Here is a 23048-nt window from a genome sequence, read left to right on the forward strand (position 1 = left end):
GTTGTGAAAAAAGGACTTGCAGTCAAAAGATCCAAGTCCTATTTATTTATTTATTTATTTATTTATTTTTACCATATGACTTCGGACTTCTCTGAGTTCACTTTTCTCTATTGTAAAATGGGGTCTACATTGCATTCTGGAAAATCGTAGCCAAACCACATCCACTGAGCAATCTGTAGACCTCATTCAGCATTGGTCCTGGGGATATATCATCTAATAAGACAAAATCCCTGTCCCCAACAAGCTGCCAGCCTGGCCAGGGAGTGACTCAGGGTGCAGGCCATTGATCACCACCCAGGGTGACAAGTGCAGTAGGTACAGTGTGACATGAACATAGAAAGGAGCTAAAGGTAGCAGGGGCCTAAAGATTAAGAAGGGATAGGAGGAGAAAGTGGAAGTATATTTTATTTGAGAAAATGGCATGGACAAGCATTTAACTGCACAGACCATTGTGGAAAATGCAGGTCGTGTTGCATCAGAAAATGATGCATGGGAGCAAATGGTGTGAGGGTCAGGGAGACAAGGAGGAAGGAGGTGAAGCAAAGAGGTGGGCAAGGACCATATCCAGCCAGGACTTGTGTGCCTGGCTAAGAACCCTGGGTTTCACCCTGGAAGAGAGTGGGTGCCAGAGAAGGCCCATGTTGCTGCCCTGCCTGCTTCGCAAGGGGAGAGCACAAAATGAGAAAATGTTCTTCCAGAGCTTCGTGCATCATACAAAAAGCTGGGCAGTTGGGGAGACTAGAGTTAAAGGTAATGATAATGCCCTTTGATTGGGCAACACTCTTCTTAGCTACACTTTCTCTCTCTAAACAGGTGATGAAATTCTGGAGCTCAATGGTGAATCAATGGCTGGACTAACACATCAGGATGCTTTGCAGAAGTTCAAGGTGACCATTTCTTATCAACACGTGACCAAACTCTGGGGCCTTCAGGCAAAGAAACCAAGCTCTCAGCATCCAAACCTACAAATTCAAACTGTGGAACCCTTCACATGAGGCACCTCACTGATGCTGATCTTGGTGCAGGGTTAAAAGAAGACCTGACTCCGAAAATAATAGTGTGATCGGGATTGTTGTGGGGGATTTTAAAACTCTTTAATATTTATAAAATTGTTTTAAAACACTCTGTGTATTTATCATGGTATATTTACAAATCTGTTTTAAGTTTTTAAGATAATTGCTAAATGATATTTCTAAGTCTCCATCTAGTTAGTTCAATTCATGACTCTATCCATCCATCTATCTATTATCAATCTATCTATCTATCTCTATCTATTCATCCATCTATCTATCCATCCATCTATTCATCCATCTATCTATCCTTCCATCTATCTATCTATTCATCCATCTATCTGGCATATGTAAATATATATAGTAGTTGTGTGTATATATACAAATATGTCATAATATAATTTGTAACATGTATGAATATATGCGCACATTTATATTTCATACACATACACACACACAGAGGTGTGTTTCCTTAAACAGTATTTCTTCATCTCACCCTGGATTGCTGCTGGGTGTTGTAGCCCTCTCTCTTTCCTTTCAGCAAGCCAAAAAGGGGCTCCTCACCCTCACCGTGAGAACCCGCCTGACGGCGCCCCCTTCCCTGTGCAGCCACCTGTCTCCCCCACTGTGCCGCTCCCTGAGCTCCAGCACTTGTATCACCAAGGACAGCAGCTCCTTCGCCTTGGAAAGCCCCTCGGCTCCCATCAGCACCGCCAAGCCCAATTACAGAATCATGGTGGAGGTTTCTCTGCAGAAAGGTAGGAGTGCTGCAGCTGCGTCCCGTGCCTGGGTCTCCCAGCGCTGGCTGAGTCTCCCAGGCTTTCCTCACTTGGAATCAGTCCAGAGGCAGGGCAGGATGTTGTCTTTTAGCACATTTTACAGCTGTTGCTTGGAGCCAGGTCGAGTCTTCTGTTTATAGAAGCTCAAGACATACCATTCGAACCTAGTCAATGTGTTCTGGGTCAGTGGTTTAAATAAAGCAAAACAAAGCAAAGAAAAATTCAAACACAAAAATACCCAGAGAGAGAGAGAGAGAAACAATGGGCCAGGAGTGGTAGCGCTGCAGTAAATATGCTAAGACGCCCTGGGCAGGCCACCTTCCCTTCCCTGGGCCTCAGTTTCCCTACCTGTGGCAGATAATTGAGGTCCTTTCTACCTCTGACATTCAGGAACAGACAGCCATTCCCTTTGCCACCCCAGGTGGAGGCTCGGAGCCCTCTCTGCCAGAATGCAACCGAACTGAGACCTGGAGGATAAAGAGGAGGCAGCGAGGCACAGAGCTGGGCTCCAGCACAGGGGCCAGCATGTGTTCTAGGAGCAGAATGAAGGCCAGCATGGCTGGAGCTAGGTGGGCAGAGTGAGAGCTGACATCAGGGTACTTGGCAGAGGCAGAGAGACCCTGTGGGGCTTTGCAGCTCGATTCTCTTCTAACTGGAGTTGGAAATCCTTTAAAGATTTCTAAGCAGGGGAGTGACACATCAGCTTATGCTTCAAAAAATGTCTCCTAGGGTTCTTCATGGAGAATGGCCCATAGTGTGACAAAAGTAGAGGCTTGGAATCCACTTGCAGCCATTTGGGTCAGAGATTGGGAGTAGTGGATTTGGAGAGAAGAGGATGGGCTTGAGATATATTGTCGAAGAGGAAGGGAAGCATACATAGTTAATTCCTTGCATACAGCTTTGCCTGATGTGTGTTTTAACTCTCCTGCTAGGTTGGAAGCTCCCTGAGGCCTCAGATGCCTCTGTATGCCTGCAAGCCTGGCACAATGCTTGGCATAAGGACTAGGGGCAGACAAGTCTGTGCTGGCATGGTCCCAACAGCTGTAACCAGGGCTCCCGCAGTGCATTTGCTGAGCAGGCATAAAATGGGAAAGGCATGGCCTTGGAGTGGTGTTTCCTCTGATCACTGGCATCAGAAACACCTTAGGGAGGATTTTTGTTTGCTCATTTTATATAATGCAGCTTCTTAGACTCTACCCCCAGAGATTTTGCTTCAACAGTGTTTGTTCAACAAGTTGAGGTGAGGCCAAGGGATCCACATTCTAAACAAGTATCTTACGCAATTCTGACGCCCATTAGACTGAAAAACTTGCTCTAGTCAGGACACCTGGGCTGTGGGAAGGGCTCTGACTTTTACCAAATTCTTCATCCATAAAATGGGATTGCCAACAATTGTCACGGCCTCCCTCATGGGACTGCTGGGAGGACCAGCATGAGAAGGTGAAAACATTTGCCAAAGTGCTCTGTAAATCCTACGTGTCGAAAGAAAACTGTAAAGGGCCTTCCCCCACACTGTGCTCACTCCATCTGGTCCTCCTTGCCGACAGCTCCTCGTTTTCCAGGCATTTCCATGTTGGTGAGCCCCAGGCCCTCCTCTCCCACACACTGGGGGATCCCATCCAGCCCCACGGCCCTAACACCACCTACATGCAGCTACGTTCAAACTTTCAGCTTCCACCCTGCTTTCTCCTCTGGGTTCCGGCTTCATCTGTGCAAACATCTACTCTACACGTCCCTGGGATAGTCCCAGACATCCTGACAGCACCCCCTTGCCTGTGCACCCACCTGAAGTATCCATTCCTCACTTTCCAGCACATTGCACATGTCATTTGGGCAAAGCTGAACCCCCCAGTCTTACCCTCATAACCCCGGGCTTCCATAGCCCTCCCTGCTTTGGTAAATCACGTTACCATCTGCCCAGTTACTCAAGCCAAACAGATCTCCAAGTTATTTTGATTTTATTTGTTAAGTTTCTATACTTCATCCATCAGCAAGTCTATCTTCAAAATATCTTCCATGGGCATCCGTTTCTCTCCATCTTCACTAGAGGTGAAGTCCAAGGCCACCACTGTTTCTCTCAACAGAGGCCTCTGAGCTGGTCTCCTTGCTTCCATTCTCCATGACCCATAGTTCTTTCCCTTCACAGTAGCCAGATGTGTTCATAAAAATAGGAATGAGATCATGTCACTTCCTTGTTCACAGCTCTCCTATAGCATCCCTTCTCAGTAGAGAATAAACCCGTTCACTGACATGCCATTGTTGACACAGCCCCGCTGAATCTGCGCTTGATCCCTCTCTCTCACCGTCATGTGCTGCTCTCCCATGCAGGCTGTGTCCCTGCCACACTGGCCTTTCTGGTCCTGCAACATGGCATGCTTGCTTTTGCCCTGGGGCCTTTGCGTTGGCTGTTTCTGCTTCTGAGATGCTCTGCCCCATCTCTTCACCCCTAACTCTTGTCACTTGTATTTTAGCCCAACTGGTGTCTCCTCTGAGGCCTGAAGTAGCCATCCCTCACTTTCCAGGACATTCTGCGTACATTCACCATATAATACTTATCACTCTTAGATACTGTCCTCTCTTCTCATCTAGCTCCCTCCTTCCCTACTTCCCTTCCTCCCTCCTTCGCTCCTTCCTTCCTAGTCTTTCCCCACTATTCCTTGCCTACCTTGGTCACTGTTCTGACCCTAGAGCGGTGCCTGCACACAACAACTACTCTGTGAATACGGGTGGGATGAAAGCTGTAATAACCAGGGGGCCATGTCTGTGGCACCCAATCGACGAGTAGGCCCCCTGGTAAAGCTCAGTCCTGGTCTCCCCACCCCGCCCTGTTCTGCTTCCAGAGGCCGGCGTGGGCCTGGGCATCGGCCTGTGCAGCATTCCCTACTTCCAATGCATCTCCGGCATTTTCGTCCACACGCTGTCACCAGGATCCGTGGCGCACCTGGACGGACGTCTCCGGTATGTCCTCACTTCTGTTTCTGAATATACCCCCGACTTACAACCAGGAAAGAAATACCTTAGAATGTCGGGATATTAATTTGGACATGAGCTATAAAGAATGATCTCGTGGTGGAGATCAGCCGCTCCGCCCGCCAGGACATCCCCTGTTGTGGGCACTGGCTGGGGAGGGGCAGGCCTCCTTCCTGCCCCCCAGGACACTCTTGGGAGATGCATTTGCAATCTGGCTCAGAGGGAGGGAGTGAGGCTTTGCACCCCAGCCCCTCTCCAGGCCACTGGGAGGGTGGGTGCTGGCTGAGCCCCCAGGGCTAGCAGGAGCGGGGTGGACAGGGTCTTTGTTCTCAGCTCCCACAGCAGAGCCAGGTGTGGGTCCTGCCAGGACCAGACCGAGGTGGGGAGGCCTAAATACCACATCCCGCTGTGGCCAGCACACCCCTGACCCTGCACACATTTGTAACCCTGAGAAATTCCAGGGCTGGGCCGGGAGGCAGAGAAGCTGGAGGGGATGTCTGAGGCCATACCCAGTGGGCTGGTTCAAGCCTGTGGCTGGAGCTGGGGTCTGTTTATCTAATAAAGTCCCACAGGTGCCTCAAAAAAAAAAAAACCCCAAAAACCAAACAAACAAAAAAAGAGAATGATCTGGGCATATCTCAGAGCCATGTTCCTCAAAGTGTGGTCTGGACCAGCAGAATCAATGTCAACTGGGAACTTGTTAGAAATGTGGAATCTCAGACGCCCCACCCAGACCTGCTGAACCAGGACCTGCATTCTAACAAAATCCCCATGAATGTGTATGCATGTTACAGCTTAAGAAGCATCGTCTCAGAGAATGCCAGTCCAACATAGAAAACACACTTTAATTCAGATTTAACTAATATTGAATTTACAATGACATAAATAGGAGCTTTGATGAGGTTAATCTATGAATTCTATATGGAAATGGTGGCTTAATGAGAAAAATATTAGTAAGCTGGGCACCATGGTTCACACCTATAATCCCAGCACTTTGGGAGGCTGAGGCGAGTGAATGGCCTGAGCTCAGGAGTTCAAGACCAGCCTGGGCAACATGGCAAAACCCATCTCTACTAAACATAAAAATTAGCCGAGTGTGGTGGCACCTTCCTGTAATCCCAGCTACTTGGGAGGCTGAGGCAGGAGGCTTACTTGAGCCAGGGAGGCAGAGGTTGCAGTAAGCCAAGATCGCACCATTGCACTTCAGCCTGGGCAACACAGCAAGACCCTGTCTCAAAAAAAAAAAAAAAAAAAAAGAGAGAGAGAGAGAAAATATCAGTAAGAGAAATACAGGTTCTTTCTCCCATAAACAAAATATTTTTGGGTACTCCAGATATATTTTTTATAAATAATTTCTAAGAGAAGTTCAAATCTAATTTCTTTCAATAACTGATCTGAATTTGATTTAAAAATTTATCCTATTTAATTTGTTACAATACTTTGCACTCTAACATTTGTGTATAGTGCAAATATATCTTCTCTCACTGGTTTTGGGTTTTCCTAAATCAGGAGAGTTTTGCCATCCTTTTAAAGGGTTTCCTACAATTGCAGTGTATGGAAAAGCCGTCCGTGCTTATGATGCTGTCTCTCTGGAGCTTCTGAATTAGAAAGGGATTTGCTGTTATCTGCGGGAGGGTGGCAGGTGATTTGCTGAGCTGCTCTGCTGGTTTGTGGCACATACTGCAGGTTCCATGTGGTTGTCTTGGTCCTAGTACCCTCGGACAGAGAGTACCTCCTTCTTAGATCTGCAGTGGAGTAGGGATTGTTCTGGAAGCTTCTGCTTTCCTTAGCATCTGGTGCTATATAACCATGGCCTTCAGTTACAGCAGAAAAAAGGAAGCAAGGGTGAAGGAGGATGAACTCAGCAGAAGGAAGTCACAGAACACAGCAGGGGACACAGGGAAATCAGCCTCAGGAGGCTAGAGTTCCAATCCTGGACCTGCTGATGACCAACTAGGCCAGGGGTCTGCAAACTGGGGCCTATCACTGTTTTGGTTTTGTTGTTGTTGTTGTTTTAATAAAATTATATTGGAACAAAGCCATGCTCATTTGTTTATGCCTCGTCTATGGCCACAGCTGTCATGCTATTAATATAACAGCAGAGTTGAATAGTTTCGATAAAGACAGTACGGCAAAGCATGCAACACCAAAAATATTTACTCTCTGGCCCTTTGCAGAAAAAGTTTGTCAATTCCTGAGCAGACCTAGATCAGGGAAATCTATTCAACCTCTGCAACTCAATTTCCCTATCTTGGTCGGGAAGGGGACTGGATTATACAAATCTTCCATGTATCTGTGTGACCCCGTGTTTCCTACCTTTTTTTTTTTTTAAGGTTTAGGTTGCTATTAACTCCCTTCCCACCTCACAACTAGAATGAATGCCATCACCTTTTGTCCTTTTTTTGCGAGAATCTCAACTGCTCTCCTGCTGAGTTATTTTTTCTCTGCCTTTTAGCACATGTAGGATGTTAGGTCCGATATTCAACATCCTGTGTGTGCTATGTTAGATCCAATCCTTCCTCCTAACTAGTCTACTTATGGGAACACAGAGGCCCAAGGAGAGGATGTGGTGGATTAAATCCTGGTTAATTGTTATTTAGTTGAATTGGCTAACCCACACCCTCAGTCTTTAATGGGCATAGTTAAATGTGAAAAGAAGGAGGAAAGTTACAGATGAACTTTTGTTAATGTTGACCCACCGTAAATATGAAATGTCTGCTGCTCTGTGGTTGTACGGTAAGGGGGTATGGGATATGCTACTTTGGTCTGCCCTGTTCTGAGTTTTGGTCTGGTGGCTAGCGGGGTCTACTTATTCATGTGATTTTTATATCTCATCAAACAGCCCAGCCAGGAGTGGGCCCCTGGGGCAGTGACTGTTCAAATGTCTCATTGATTCACTTACTGATGGCTTCTTATCGATGCTTGCACAGGTGTGGGGACGAGATTGTGGAAATCAGTGATTCCCCGGTGCACTGCCTGACGCTCAATGAAGTCTACACGATCCTGAGTCACTGTGATCCCGGTCCAGTCCCCATCATTGTTAGCCGACATCCAGACCCACAGGTAACACCCACTGGGTTATCCTCTTCTTCTCAGGCTCACTCGTTCAGTACCAAAATTGGAACAAGAAATAGATGAAAACAGAGATGTTGCTGGCTGGGTTTGTACCTGAATTCCCAAGAATCCCTTCCAAGTTTCTGTAGTAAGAATTGTCTGCAGCAGAGGTCCACTAACAAACTCCTAGATATCAGAGGCAATTGACATTAACTTAGGGAAGCTCTTACAGCTGAGTTATAAGCTCTGGGGCAGGAAAATAGAGACCCAGGGTCCCAGCTAGTAGACCAAGAGATTTATTCATTTATGCATCTAGTAGGTACCCACTGTGGGAATGTCTGGAGGTAGGTACTGAAGATACAGAGGCAAGTTCATAGCACACAGTCCTGCCCTGCAGAAGCTCACGGTATCAATAAAGAGCCTGACATACAAATAATTGCAAAACAGAGATGGTAAGTCCTATGAGAATACAGGAATGTAGCAGGGAATGGTTGATAAAGTAAAAAAATACCAGAGGTTAGTTTTCTCCAGGCAGAGAATATAAGGAAGATCATTCCAGGCAGTGGGAACACAAAATTCAATGTCACAGAGTCAAAAAGGGACCTGACATGGAAGGAGAGGAGTGGGTTCTGTGGGGCTGGAATGTAGGGTACTAGGTAAGAGTGACTGAGAACAGATGTTGGCAGGGCATTGGGGTTACACTGCAGAGGGCTTTCAACAGGATACTAAAGAGTTTGCATTTTATTCTACATAGTGAGGAGCTATGGGAGGTCTGGAGCTGTAGAAGGAGCATGTTCATATTTTAATTTTTAAACCTTTGATTGCACTGTAGAAGACAGGATAGAGTGGGCGGAGTGTGGGGTTTGTAAGAGGAAGGAAGCTGATGGTGAGAGCCTGAACTACACAGCAGCCATGAGAAGAGAAAAGAGAAGGGGCAATGTATTAGTCTGTTCTCCTGCTGTTGATAGACACATACCTGAGACTGGGTAATTTATAAAGAAAAAGAGATTTAATAGACTTACAGTTCCATGTGGCTGGGGAGGCCTCACAATCACGGCAGAAGGTGAAAGGCATGTCTTACATGGTGGCAGACAAGAGAGAATAAGAGCCAAGTGAAAGGGGAAACCCCTTATAAAATTGTCAGATCTTGTGAGACTTATTCACTATCATGAGAACAGAATGGGGGAAACTGCCCCTGTGACTCAATTATCTCCCACCAGGTCCCTCCCACAACATGTGGGAATTATGGGAGCTAAAACTCAAGATAAGATTTGGGTAGGGACACAGACAAACCATATCAGGCAACATGAGGCAATGCTTGGGAAGACTCAACAAGAGCTGCTGGGCAAGTGGCTCTGGGGTAAGAGAGGGAGGAACCGAAGATATCTCGAATATTTTTAGATTGGAAGACTGAGCAATGGTCTTCCACCAGAAGAGAGAAGAGGAGAAGGTAGCAGGCTTGGGAGGGAGAGAAGAGCATGATCTTAGTGTGGGACATAGTGAGGTGGAGGTACCATGGGGTGTTCAGGTAAAGATGCCCAGTAGGCAAGTTAGACTTAGGGCTGATAGCAACTATAACAGGAACCCAGGCTGGAGCTAGACTTGGGGGTTGAATCCCTGCTGTTGGTGAGAGTTCTGGGGAACCTGGAATAATCACCACAAAGAATTATTTAATCTTAGTATGCACCAGGCATGTTTTCCAAAGATGTGACCCACACAACTGCATTTAGTTGTTGTGCAGCCTCCTGAAATCAGTGTGATATTTCCCCCCCAACTCACAGATGAGGAAACTGAGGCTTAGAAAGGACAAATAAGTTTCCCAATGGTGAAGCTACTAAGTAAAGAAGCTAAGATTTAAATCCAGCAAAGCCTGTGCTTTGAACTCACTGACTCCCAAACTCCCGGTGACACTTGGACAGAGTGGAGTAATGAGGAAAATCAATATATAATGGTGTGGTGGAATTCAAACCCAGCCCCATTCTGTGGATTGCACACTGGGGCTAAACACAATCAGAGACAAGCAAACTTCTTAATTAAGGCAAACAAATAATTGGCCTAAATCTCTGGACAATACAAGAAAAGAAAGAGGTCCCAATTAATTTGTCATTTCCTCTTGCTGCTTTTAGGACTACGGCAGAGAATCAGTGGAGTAGGGGTCAGGTTGTGGGCAAATGCTGTAGCCCTGGGCTTAAGGAATGTGCATTCTCCCAGAGAGATGGGACACACACACAGAGGCCACAGAGGTGAGGGCCTTGAGAGTGAGGGAGCTGGAGTTCCAGCTGCTCAGATAAGGGAGCCAGGCCAGAAAGGACAGGTAAGGTTTAGAGCAGCAGAAAGACAAAGACACCCTAGGCAGTGGAGATCCAGGGGCACAGGCATAGGGCAGAGAGAAGAGAGCCAGGCCCAGCAGCAGAATGCCTGGCATGTGTCCAGTCTGCTGCTTGCTTATGGTTAATTTGGGCAACTCATCTAACCTCCAAGAGCCTCTGGTTCCTCAACTCTGACATAGGGGAGTGGTCTTTACCTTACAGGACTGTTGTGGATGGTAACTCTCCTCTATTAAGAGTTTACCATCTGCCAGGCATTGTGCCCCAGACTTTAAGTGATTTATTTATTGTTGTTTATTGTGGTAAAATACACATAACATAAAATTTACCATCTTAACCATTTTTTAAGTGTACAGTTCAGTGGCATTAAGGACATTCTCATTGTTGTGCAACCATTGCCACCATCTGTCTCCAGAACTCTTTCCATCTTTCAGAATTTAAACTCTACCAGTTAAACAAGCCCCTATGTTCTCCTACCAGCAAGTCCTGGGAACCACCATTTTACTTTCTGTCTCTGTGATTTTGACTACTCTACGTTCATCGAAGTGGAAACATATAAAATGGGTCCTTTTGTGTCTGGCTTATTTGACTTCGCGTAATGTCCTCAAGGTTCATTTATGTTGTAGCACGGGCCAGAATTTCCTTCCTTTTTAAGGTCGAATAATCTTCTAGTGTGTGTATGTGTGTATGTGTGTGTGTGCGTGTGTGTGTATCACATGCTGTTTATCATCTGTTTTTGGGTACTTGGGTTGTTTCCACCTTTTGACTGTTGTGAATAATGCTACAATGAACGTGGAGCACAGATTCCTCTGAGATACTGACTTCCCTTCTTTTAGGGTATATACCCAGAAGTGGAATTTCTGGGTCATATGGTAATTCTATTTTTAAGTTTTTGAGGAGCCTTCAAACTATTTTCCACAGTGGCTACACCATTTTACATTCTTATCAACAGAGCCCAAGGGTCCCGATTTCTCCATATCCTTGCCAATACTTTGTTATTTTCTTTTCGTTTTTTGAGACTGAGTCTCACTCTGTCACCCAGGCTCTAGCGCAGTGGCACGATCTTGGCTCACTGCACTGGGTTCAAGTGATTCTCCCACCTCAGCCTCCCTAGTAGCAGGGATTACAGGTGTGTACCACTGCACAGGCTAATTTTTGTATTTTTAGTAGAGATGGGCTTTCACCATGTTGGTCAGCCTGGTCTCGAACTCCTGACCTCAAGTGATCTGCCTGCCTCAGCCTCCCAGAGTGCTGGGATTAGAAGCATGAGCTACCATGCCCAGCCTCTTTTCTTTTTGTTTATAGTAGCCATCCTAATGTCCTAATGTGTGTGAGGTGGTAACTCAGTGTGGTTGTGATTTGCATTTATCTAATCATTAGTGATGTTGAGCATTTTTTCATTTGCTTTTTGGCTGTTTGTATATCTTCTTTGAAGAAATGTCTAATCAGGTTCTGTGCCCAGTTTTTAATCAGGTTGTTTTGTTGTTGTTGTTGTTGCTGAGTTGTAGGAGTTCTTTATATAATCTGCAACTCAACTATTTATCTGAAATATGATTTGCAAATATTTTCTCCAATTCTATGAGTTGCCTTTTCAATCTGTTGATGATGTCCTTTTGATGCACAGAAGTTTTTGATTTTTACATAGTCCAATTTATCTATTTTTTTGTTTCCTGTACTTTTGATGTCAAATAATTTATTTTTTAAAAACCTGTCCTCATTTTGAAGTGGGTTTTATTATTGTTATTATTTTACAGAAGGAAGAAATGGAGGCTTAGGAGGTTAAGTAACTTGTCTAGGTGTTAACACCTAGACAGCAGAGGAACCGGGACTAGAACACAAGCCTTTTTGACTCTAAGACTCATGCTCTTAACTATTACTCCAAAGTGATAATAAACTGTGAGTCACAGCTCAGACAGTATAATAGTGATTGTGATGATTACGATATTGTTGATAATGATGATGTCATGACAGCATTGCCAAGAATGGACTAGCTCATAGAGATAACCTATGAAGTGGTAACTTTGCCTAGAATTTTCCAGCAAGTAGTGGGGAGAAGGTTGGAGAGTTGAGGGGGCCTCCTTGGGAACCCCTGCATTGATAGACTTTGGACTTTATCTAGAAGATACTGAGGAACCATTGATTCCCGGGGTATTTCTGGAAATGGAATTCATCAGCTATTTGCAGAGTGGGTTGAAAGGAAAATAATTTAGAGTCCAGTGGCCCAGCTTTGGAGCTGGTACGGGGCTGGGAGCCTGATGCAGGAGCTTCTACTGTTTGTTTGAGGGGATGACTGATATTTTCTAGGTCTCTGAACAGCAACTCAAAGAAGCTGTGGCCCAGGCTGTGGAAAACACCAAGTTTGGAAAGGAGAGGCATCAGTGGAGTCTGGAAGGTAAGACAAATGGTGAACTTTGATGTAAAATATCTTTGCCTTCTTAGAAAGTTTAGGATTTATCCATTAACTCATCCTCTATCCAAGGAATAGTAACAGCATTTACCATAGACCAGAATAGTATGTAGACAAAGGCTGAAAACTAGCAGCCCACCAGCTAAATTTAGCTTATATTTTTGCTTTGTTTGGAAGACACAAAATTTTAAAAGCATCTGAATTTAAATTGCTATAAATGTTTCAGGCTCTCTCCAGCTCCCTATGGTCTCCACCATTCCCTTTATCCTGTACCAAGTTGCCATTCACACAATAGCCCCTGTAGGCATTTGAGTTTGCAGCCACTAGTTTATAATAATAGAATATTAGAAAAACTAACATTTGGGAATATAATTCTGACATTTATTTAATTCTTATAATTCTTATAATAAATCAGAGACTATGCTAATTCATGCATTCACACATAATTTTTATGCAAATTTTATAAGAAAAAGTGAGGCCCTCAGAGACTCTCTTACTCAAAGTCATACCACTAGAGCACAGAGGCTCTGGAATGGAAATCCAGCTGGCTTGACTCCCATGCCTAGCCATTGGGCATTAATCACGTCTACCATGGAACATCCTTATGAAAGAACAACATGCAACCATTGGCACTGATATTGACAAGAAATTAAATGATCTGGGGAAATGTTCAGAGAAAAGAACAGAACACAATTTATTTCAGCTCTGGTTTATTATTTCTACCCACCCAACATGCATATATGCTCTGGAAAGCATGACAGAGAAACTCACCAAAATTTTGACAGTAGTTATTTCTGGCTGATAGGAACACAGGTGAAGTGAATTTTTACTTTCATTCCTTCCTCTTTGTGGCTGAGTTTTCTCTAAGGAGGATGCATTATTTCATGATCAGGAAAAAAAACTTTTTATTTAAAGAGAAAGTGAGTTAGGAGCTTGGCTGGCCTTGGTTCTCTCTCATGGGGCTCCTCTGGCTTTCTTGGTCTCTCAGAATGAGCTGGAATTTGAGCAAGAGACTAGATTTCAATCCTCTCCCACCCCTTCAAGCTGTGATTTTAGGAAAGGGGCACCCTTGACAGCTTACCACTAGAGAGAAGGGCCTCTCAAGGATATGTGGGTAGCCCTAGTGCTGGAAACTAGGGTAGGGGGTACTGAGAACCAGGAAGAAGGGCTAATGGGGAGGGAGGGAGGAAGGTGCAGTGGCTAAGAAATAGCGGCTTTCTGCCCTCACCTCACCCTCAACTGGAAAGAAATAGTGACTTCTTCGTGTAAGATTCAAAGTGCCTTGACAGGTAGTTTCTCTGTCTTTGTTATTGAGCCTCAAAATAACCCCAGTGGCTTTAAAATTATCATCCTCATTTTACAGATGCAGAAATGGAGTTGGGTCCCCCAGGAAGCTGACTCTGAGATGGAGTTTGGTCTGCAGGCAGTGTCCTGGGGATCACTACCTGTGGCAGGGAGGGGAGCAGGCAGGGTAGACAGAGGGAGGATGGAGCTGAGGTGCACACCCAACAGCTTCAGCCAAGCCCTGGAGCTCTGCAGCCAAAGTCCCCATTAGAGTTGTCCTACGTTGGCCAACATAGCTGGGCCTCTGTAACCCTATCTCCAGCAGTCCCTGGAGATGGGCTGCCCCCTTGGACAAGGCAGCTGTCTGCAGCTGTGGCAGCCCCTGGAGGGACCCACAGCTGAAAGTAGTCTGCCAGCAGCACTCCCCACAGCTGGGACACCAAGCCCTTCCTCGATGGGTGATCTGGGTGGCATATCTCCATATACATCAGTCATAGGCTCAGAAAGCTTGAATGATTTTCCCAATCCAAAGTCATACAGCTCGCCAGGGACCAACACCAAGACTGCCATACTCCAGATCCACAGTGACTTCAGATAAGAAGCAAATGGCCGATGTGCAGTGTGCTGCCCGTGGCAGTCACAGGCGAGGCCAGGGGGTGTTTCTGTTTTCTGAAGCTCAGCTGTGAAGATTCCCTCGTGCTTCCCACACAGGTGTCAAAAGGCTGGAAAGCAGTTGGCACGGGCGGCCCACCTTGGAGAAGGAACGAGAGAAGAACTCAGCACCCCCGCATCGCAGGGCTCAGAAGGTCATGATCCGCTCCAGCAGTGACAGCAGCTACATGTCTGGGTCCCCAGGGGGAAGTCCTGGGAGTGGCAGTGCTGAGAAGCCGTCCTCTGACGTGGACATCAGCACACACAGCCCCAGCTTGCCTCTGGCACGGGAGCCAGTGGTGCTTTCTATAGCATCCTCCAGGCTGCCCCAGGAGAGCCCACCCCTCCCAGAGAGCCGGGACAGCCACCCGCCACTGAGACTGAAGAAACCCTTTGAGATTTTGGTGAGAAAGCCTACGTCCTCAAAGCCCAAGCCTCCACCCAGAAAATACTTTAAAAGTGACAGTGACCCTCAGAAGAGTCTGGAAGAGAGAGAGAACTCCTCATGCTCTTCTGGGCACACCCCACCCACCTGTGGCCAGGTAAGAGGATGGGTCCACAGGTTGAGTGTTTCCAGGACCAGACTCAAATCTTGAGCATGGGCAAATTAGCAAGTTAGTGTTAGCAGGGCCAGAATGAAAGTTTCTCCTGCTCCACCAGAGAGAAACTGTGGCTTAGGACTCAGCTGAGGACTGACCATGAAAAGATGGGTTTGAAGGTTGACAGATAATTGAAGTCCCAGTCCTGCTTGCTGGCATCTGGGTTCCCACACATAACACACTGGAATTTAAGGTTCCTTTCTTGTGTCATTTTTCACTCACCATGAAGGAAAAATACCAGGGCCCCTGCAGGGTCTCAGTCTTTGCATGTGGATCTTTGAGTGTCCTGCTTGTAGGGAGAATAGTGGCTTAAATAACTAAAAAGGGGCCTGGCACGGTGGCTCATGCCTGTAATCCCAGCACTTTGGGAGGCTGAGCCGGGTGGATCATGAGCTCAGGAGTTCAAGACCAGCCTGGCCAAGATGGTGAAACCCTGTCTCTACTAACAATACAAAAATTAGCCGGGTATGGTGGCAGGTGCCTGTAATCCCAGCTACGCAGGAGGCTGAGGCAGGGAATTGCTTAAACCCGGGAGGCAGAGGTTGCAGTAAGCCAAGAACGTGCCACTGCACTCCAGTCTGGGCGACAGGGCAAGACTCCGTCTCAAAACAAAACAAAACAAACAAACAAAAAAACAACTAAAGAGGGACAAGAGCTGCTTATCCTGCTTCCTAAGTGAGTGGACTGGTATGATTTTGAGAAACTGGCTCCTATTTCTTCCCCAGTTATCTTTGCCTCCTCACTTCCTTAGGCGTGGATCCTTGGGGAGACCCCACCAATCTGTTAATTGGGGCTGCATGTAGTGGCTCCTTCCAAGGGCTATTGTGAGGATTAAAGGTAACCACTTAAGGCAAGTACCTGACAGCATCTCAGGCATATTAGCATTCATTGCCATGATCTTTCCCCATCAGGCCCCTTAAAGCCCTCCTTTCCACCCCTTGCATAAAAGGCAGACTGACTGACAGACAGCTGCTGTGTCTAGAACCATTTTATGCGCAGGCTAACCACACTGAGTACTTTCATGTACATTGTGTCAATTAAATCTTACAACCACCTGATGGTGAGAGTCCCAGTTGTGCAAAGAGGGAACTGAGAAACTCACTCAGGTTCACATTGCTAGTGGGTCACGGTTACCCACTATGCAATGCTGAGTTTCCCATCCTTACCCAGAAGCTGCCTCCCCCATCACGGAATGGCCCTGCAGGGGCCCTGGCCCTTCCCTTAAGCACACCGTGGGCAGGTGGGAGGGGGCCTCTGGAAATCCCCTAAAACAATCTACAGTGAGGGTTGGCAAGCTTCAGGAGGGGTAGTGGTGGAGACGGGATGTTGAGTAGGAGGGGTGAAAGTGAAGGAGGGAGGAGGAAGCCAGGTTACTAAAAAGGAAGTGCAGTTTTGCAGAGCGCTGGCAGGATGTGGCTGGTTAGCAACACATGATGGAGTTCTCAGATGGATCTGTTCTCCCACCCCCTCTTTTAAGCCCATATTTCATTTTCCCTTGGGCCTGAGACCTATGAGTCCGGAAGGGCAAATCAGGAGCAGCCAGCTGAGAAGCCAGTCATTTTGCCTTCCTCCTGGAGGCCCAGAAAAGGAGTGCAGTTGCCACAGCAGGTCTGTCCCAGTGATGCCCTTGGCAGAGCCACATAGGGTCAGGGAATATTCCCAAGTAAGGTGTCTGGAGAAGGAACTGGGGTGTCCTCAGGGAAGCCCAGGCAAGGAACTTCCCCACAGGTCATCTTTCATGCCCTGTGTGCCTCAGCAGAATACAGGGCTCCCTCCTGTACCTGCCCCCAACAGCACCATCTCCTGGAGACAAGGCCGTTCTGCAGCTGCCCTCCTCTGTCTGCTCTGGTCTGTCCCACGTGGCCAGCAGATCCTTCTCCCACAAACATTTCCATAAAAGCAATCAGCACGACATACTTTTATTGGGCACTGGGAACGGGGGGGTGTCACAGAGAAAGGATCATAGCACGCAATAGAAAACAGGAAGCAATTTGCTTGAGGTCACTCTCAAAATTTCCTTGACCGTTCCTGGGGATTTCTCACTGGATGTTTTCTTCCGTGGCCACAGTGTCCACTGTCTCACCCTCCCACTTTTCCCTCCCTGCAGTCTTTTCTCTACAGGGTCCCAAGACTGTTGTCAAGCTGCTATGGATGACCCCCAAATCTTTCCCATCTACTCTAATTCAAGGGGACCTAACTCTCACAACCAATATGAACTTTGGGATATTTTCTTCAACAAAAAACTAACATCCCTCTTATAGAAAATCAGCCTAAACTCTCACCCGTGCTTAAAAAAACTTGCAACACACAACAGGATTTTCGAAGAATCCTTTCTTAGAAAACAAACAAAAAAACCAAACAAAAACGTACTTTCTCCCCTCTATGCTGAATCCGCTCTCTCCCTCTTTCCTTCTTTCTCTTCTCCCTCCCTCATCCACCAAGCACGGTTCCAGGAAACACTAGTAAGAGAAAAATTTGTGTAAAATCAAATTTATTTCAGGGGCTAATTCTGAAGTCTCCCATGAAGAGGATGCAATATTAGATGTGTTGATGAAAAGACAAAACACATTTGTGCTGTTCTAAGATGTAAAGCTGCAGTGACTGCAGTTGGTATCACATGTGGCTGCCTGTAAAAGAGCTAACAATTCATGAATGTCAACAGGTGTCAACTTACAGAGCTCCCAACTGGGTGAAATTAAATTTCATCCCCATGTCATTTCTCTTGTGGACAAGAGTCTTAGAGATCATCAGGCCAATATTTGGAGCTTCTAATGCCATGACTCAGCCTTACTTTTTTTAAGGGCTAGTTTGAGAAGCTCAATGATTCCTTTGAAATTGGTTGATCTCTCAATATTTCATAATGCTCTCCTAAAGCTCAGTTCTACAGTAGGGAACTCGAGCTGAGGCAATGCTCTGTGAATACATTTCTAGCTTTTGTAGACCTTTCCTTCCTCCAAAATGTTTATTGTCAATGTAGATCTTAAATTTCAGGTCATGGATATTTGCCATTTCTTTTTTAGTCCCAAAGGATGCATTTGTTCCTTCCTCTTTCCTTCCTCTCTGGAAGGAAGCCTGCAGCCATGTCAAATGGCCCATCATTACACAAATCTGGAATGAACCGGACGTGGAGGCCACCGCAGTATAGCAAAGCATTTCTCTTGCAGACAATCAAATACAGGTGGCATCATTTTGATGATGTCTGCTTTCCCAATCTTTTTTTTCCAGATGGGTATTATGTTTGGTTGGGCTATGTCTCTGGAACACTATTTTTCTGCCTCTCTGCCTGCAAAATTCTTACTCTGTTTATGAAGCAGACAGAAAGCACTTCTCTAGGAAGCCTTCTCCACCTCTGGGATGGAACTGGTCTCTCTTGTTTCCTCTGGGCCCTGACAGTACCTTAAGCACACTGTGTGATAATCCAAACTCTTCAAGTACTGCATAGCTATTCAGAGCCTGGTTCATCTTGTCCCTAGGCTGTTTTGGGAGGACCCCCAAGGCTGCATCCAGGCTCAGTGGTGGAAACAATTCTGCAACAGATTGAGGGATGTCACCCTAGGTGCCACAGAGGGGAGCAATGGCACAGGTGCTGAGTATCTGTCATCTTTTGCAGAACACTTACTAAATATTTGAAGAGTGCTTAACAAGTGACAGCAATTGACAAGCATTTTCCTGAGTGCTCTAACCTTAGGGAACACTAGCTGCCAGGTTTTTTGCTGCCTTGTTTCTACGCTGCCCTATACCCTCCTGGGGTGGGTAGTTCACCAGGATGCAGTTGTAACTGAAGCAATGCCAGTCCCTCCACACTCAAAGCCTTTTGTTCCTATCACAAAGAGCCAGGGTCTTCAAGTATGTCAACAGTATGAGCCCATGACCTGGATACCAGGTTGCTGGAAGTCAAGGGATGCTGTGCATGTCTAGGAGGTGCTGGCTCTGCCATGTCAGCACCAAGGAGAAAAGAATCCTCTTTACATGGCTGCTGATGAACTTCTCATTGAAAGCAGCTCAATATCCGTTTTTCCGTCCCAATCAAAGCGTGTCTCGCCTTCTCACAGCTTGAGGCTACCGTTTTGACATGGTCTCGCTTCCTGTTTACACCACAGGAAGCCAGAGAGCTGCTGCCACTGCTGCTACCACAGGAAGACACAGCAGGGAGAAGCCCTAGTGCCTCTGCCGGCTGCCCAGGACCTGGTATCGGCCCACAGACTAAGTCCTCCACAGAGGGCGAGCCAGGGTGGAGAAGAGCCAGCCCAGGTAAGCTTTCATTGAGATCTTCCAAAAGGAAGGGTCTTTTGAAAAAAGGTGCAGGGATAAGATAAGAGCACAAATTGGCCTGAGGATCAGAGTGCTCTGCATTGACATCACCACTGGACCTGGCTGATCAACAGTCAAGGGTTCCAGGTGCTGGGCAGCAGCACCGTGGAGGTGCTGTCCAGGGTGGGGAGCCTCCTGGGTGGACGGGTGATGCTGTGGGGGTGGCAGCAGGAATGCAGGCCATTCTGGATAATTGGGAGGATGGAGCTCTTGGAAGAGGTCCAAAGACACACCCACCCAGCCATCCTGGGCAGCTGCCTCTAGGGTGCCAACATTCCAGTTGCAACAGTCCTGCTGCATTCAGGATTTCTGAGTCAGAGAATGCAATGCCAGAAAAGTATAAATAGCATCTGCCAGTGGTCACCTCCTCCATGAGGTGGATAGCAAGGGTGTGTCCACATGGTACACCTGACAATGCTAAGACATGACTTGAATATTTATTTGCTTGCTAGAGAGAGCATAGGACTTGAAGTCAGGGAATCCTGGATCTGTCTGTCATTAGTATGATTCTGAGCAACCTACTTTGCCTTTATGAGCCCAGATTCACTCATCAGCAATGTGTGGAAGAGCACGCAGACCCCAAGCATATGATGCATTCAGCAAGCACACATTGAATGCTGGTTTCGTGAGGCCCTGTGCTAGATGCTGGGGGGAGAGAGAGAAAGGGATGAGACCAGGTAGTCAGGTCCTGCCTCCAAGGAGCAACTAGTAGTGGCAGGAAATAAACATATAGACTATAAAACATATGACTGTTTGAGAAACACTACAGAAAAGCTCATGAAAGACTTTTGGAGGGCTAAGGGACATTTTGGAAAGATCTAGCACATCTCACCCAGAGCAGAGGCCCTGTGGGTGGAGGCTCCTCTCCCTTAGTCACCCTAATTGAGGAACATACTAGCAAAAGCAAACACCTCAGTGTTTAACTGACAGGAGGTTGTCACTCCAATCTGCAAAGGGCTTGCCTGTGGAACCTCTGCCTCCTGATTCTCACAACAGCACCTTACAGCCAAGCCATTCAAAAATGCAGAAACAGGCTGGAGGCCTGGGCTCACTTGCCCAAGGCCAGTCTCTTAGATTGTGCAGAATTTCTCTTTGATATCATCAAGGTATAATGCTCCATGATTCACTTCTTTTGAAACCTGGCACTGAGACAAGGGACAGGAGGGATCAGAGTTCCTTAAACTGGGTTGCGTTCCAGTAGCAAGCATCCCCCAAGGCACACAGGCCAGCCTCCCTCTGCCCCTGGGAAAGAGAGCCAGGACACACTCTCCCCTACCCATGCAGATATGATGCTGGTTCAATGCTGGCTTCTGAGAAAGACTCCTATGTGCTCCAGAGCATGCCTGAGGTCCTGGCTGGCACAGAGCAGGTTGCACATTGCAATACCCTGCTCATCACATTCCCAACACCCAGGCTGCATCCCAGGTATCTTCAGTCAGTACCTAGGGGTGGGCGTCAGTATTTTTCAGGGCCCTCCAGATTCCAGTATGTAGCCAAGGTGGAGAATCCTACTTCACAGATTTCTTTCTACCTGGAACCTTTTCATCAGCTTTTGAGGGAGGGAAAACACTCCTTTGCCGAGAGCAAGCTGATCAATGACCTGTGTATAGGCAGAGCAGCAAACACACGGCTTCAGGGCCAGGCAGGTACATACATGGGAAATGCTGGCTGGGTGAGAGGGAGCGTGAAGAGCTGTGGGAAGCCGAAGTGGTCCCATCAGAAGCTGTGCACAGGCATCTTGCTTTTTAATGACACGGGTAGGTCAAAGCACAAACAGCTGCCAACTCATGACCTTTGTCTTAAAAGTTTAAACGGCAAGAGAACTGCTTTGGCTTTTACGCATTTAACATGGTATCTTGGAGGCTCCTTAGTGCAGTAGAAAGGACATGAACTTCAAGAGTCAGGAGACACAGGGTCTCACCTGAGCACTGCCATCAGATGGCCCCTTACCCTTCTTGAAATGTAATATGCCAGAGGTCAGCCCAGATATTCTCTGAGCACCCTTCCAGGCCTAAAACACTAGGATACTGTGAGATTAACTCCTACTTCTGGTTCTTCACTCCTGCCTGTTGGCAGCTCAGTCAGGTAATAGCACCTGGAGTTCACCCACCTGGGTGTCCCCCACTTCTGCTAATCTCCTCCTCTTGAATCCTTCTTGCTATTCAGCTTGGAAACTAGAATTTAGGAAGAAAAGTCACTGTATGATGTAATGCACAGCTTTGGCCTTGTTTCTGCACTGTAGTGACCCAAACGTCCCCGATAAAACACCCACTGCTTAAGAGGCAGGCTCGGATGGACTATAGCTTTGATACCACAGCCGAAGACCCTTGGGTTAGGATTTCTGACTGCATCAAAAACTTATTTAGCCCCATCATGAGTGAGAGCCATGGCCACATGCCTCTACAGCCCAATGCCAGCCTGAATGAAGAAGATGGGACACAGGGCCACCCAGATGGGACCCCACCAAAGCTGGACACCGCCAATGGCACTCCCAAAGTTTACAAGTCAGCAGACAGCAGCACTGTGAAGAAAGGTCCTCCTGTGGCTCCCAAGCCAGCCTGGTTTCGCCAAAGCTTGAAAGGTTTGAGGAATCGTGCTTCAGACCCAAGAGGGCTCCCTGATCCTGCCTTGTCCACCCAGCCAGCACGTGCTTCCAGGGAGCACCTAGGATCACACATCCGGGCCTCCTCCTCCTCCTCCTCCATCAGGCAGAGAATCAGCTCCTTTGAAACCTTTGGCTCCTCTCAACTGCCTGACAAAGGAGCCCAGAGACTGAGCCTCCAGCCCTCCTCTGGGGAGGCAGCAAAACCTCTTGGGAAGCATGAGGAAGGACGGTTTTCTGGACTCTTGGGGCGAGGGGCTGCACCCACTCTTGTGCCCCAGCAGCCTGAGCAAGTACTGTCCTCGGGGTCCCCTGCAGCCTCCGAGGCCAGAGACCCAGGTGTATCTGAGTCCCCTCCCCCAGGGCGGCAGCCCAATCAGAAAACTCTCCCCCCTGGCCCAGACCCGCTCCTAAGGCTGCTGTCAACACAGACTGAGGAATCTCAAGGCCCAGTGCTCAAGATGCCTAGCCAGCGAGCACGGAGCTTCCCCCTGACCAGGTCCCAGTCCTGTGAGACGAAGCTACTTGACGAAAAGACCAGCAAACTCTATTCTATCAGCAGCCAAGTGTCATCGGCTGTCATGAAATCCTTGCTGTGCCTTCCGTCTTCTATCTCCTGTGCCCAGACTCCCTGCATCCCCAAGGAAGGGGCATCTCCAACATCATCATCCAACGAAGACTCAGCTGCAAATGGTTCTGCTGAAACATCTGCCTTGGACACGGGGTTCTCGCTCAAGTGAGTTTCTACACCCGGTGTTTCTCTTTACCTTTCTCATCTTTTTCTTTCTCATCTTTATTTTTAAAAATAATTCTAGGCCGGGCGCGGTGGCTCACGCCTGTAATCCCAGCACTTTGGGAGGCCGAGGCGGGTGGATCACGAGGTCAGGAGATCGAGACCATCCTGGCTAACACGGTGAAACCCCGTCTCTACTAAAAATACAAAAAATTAGCCGGGCGTGGTAGCGGGCGCCTGTAGTCCCAGCTACTCGGGAGGCTGAGGCAGGAGAATGGCGTGAACCCGGGAGGCGGAGCTTGCAGTGAGCCGAGATCGCGC

General features: G+C 47.3%; 1 protein-coding gene across 11 annotated transcripts in view; it reads left to right on the forward strand.

The window, feature by feature from the left end:
* IL16 (interleukin 16) overlaps positions 1 to 23048 on the forward strand; it is a 147494-nt gene that overhangs the window by 115835 nt on the left and 8611 nt on the right. For 10 of the 11 annotated variants that reach the window (XM_063596883.1, XM_063596880.1, XM_063596881.1 and 7 more), the window contains 8 exons: positions 814 to 887; positions 1552 to 1768; positions 4630 to 4747; positions 7690 to 7822; positions 12445 to 12532; positions 14543 to 15024; positions 19182 to 19332; positions 21635 to 22730. In XM_063596883.1, the coding sequence (XP_063452953.1) occupies positions 814 to 887; positions 1552 to 1768; positions 4630 to 4747; positions 7690 to 7822; positions 12445 to 12532; positions 14543 to 15024; positions 19182 to 19332; positions 21635 to 22730 (2359 nt within the window). Of the gene's footprint in view, positions 1 to 813; positions 888 to 1551; positions 1769 to 4629; positions 4748 to 7689; positions 7823 to 12444; positions 12533 to 14542; positions 15025 to 17590; positions 17771 to 19181; positions 19333 to 21634; positions 22731 to 23048 lie in introns of those variants that run through there. The other variant, XM_034939280.4, reaches the window with a different exon arrangement.

This window comes from Pan paniscus, chromosome 16, assembly GCF_029289425.2.
Source record: "Pan paniscus chromosome 16, NHGRI_mPanPan1-v2.0_pri, whole genome shotgun sequence".
NCBI classification, from domain to species: Eukaryota; Metazoa; Chordata; class Mammalia; order Primates; family Hominidae; genus Pan; species Pan paniscus.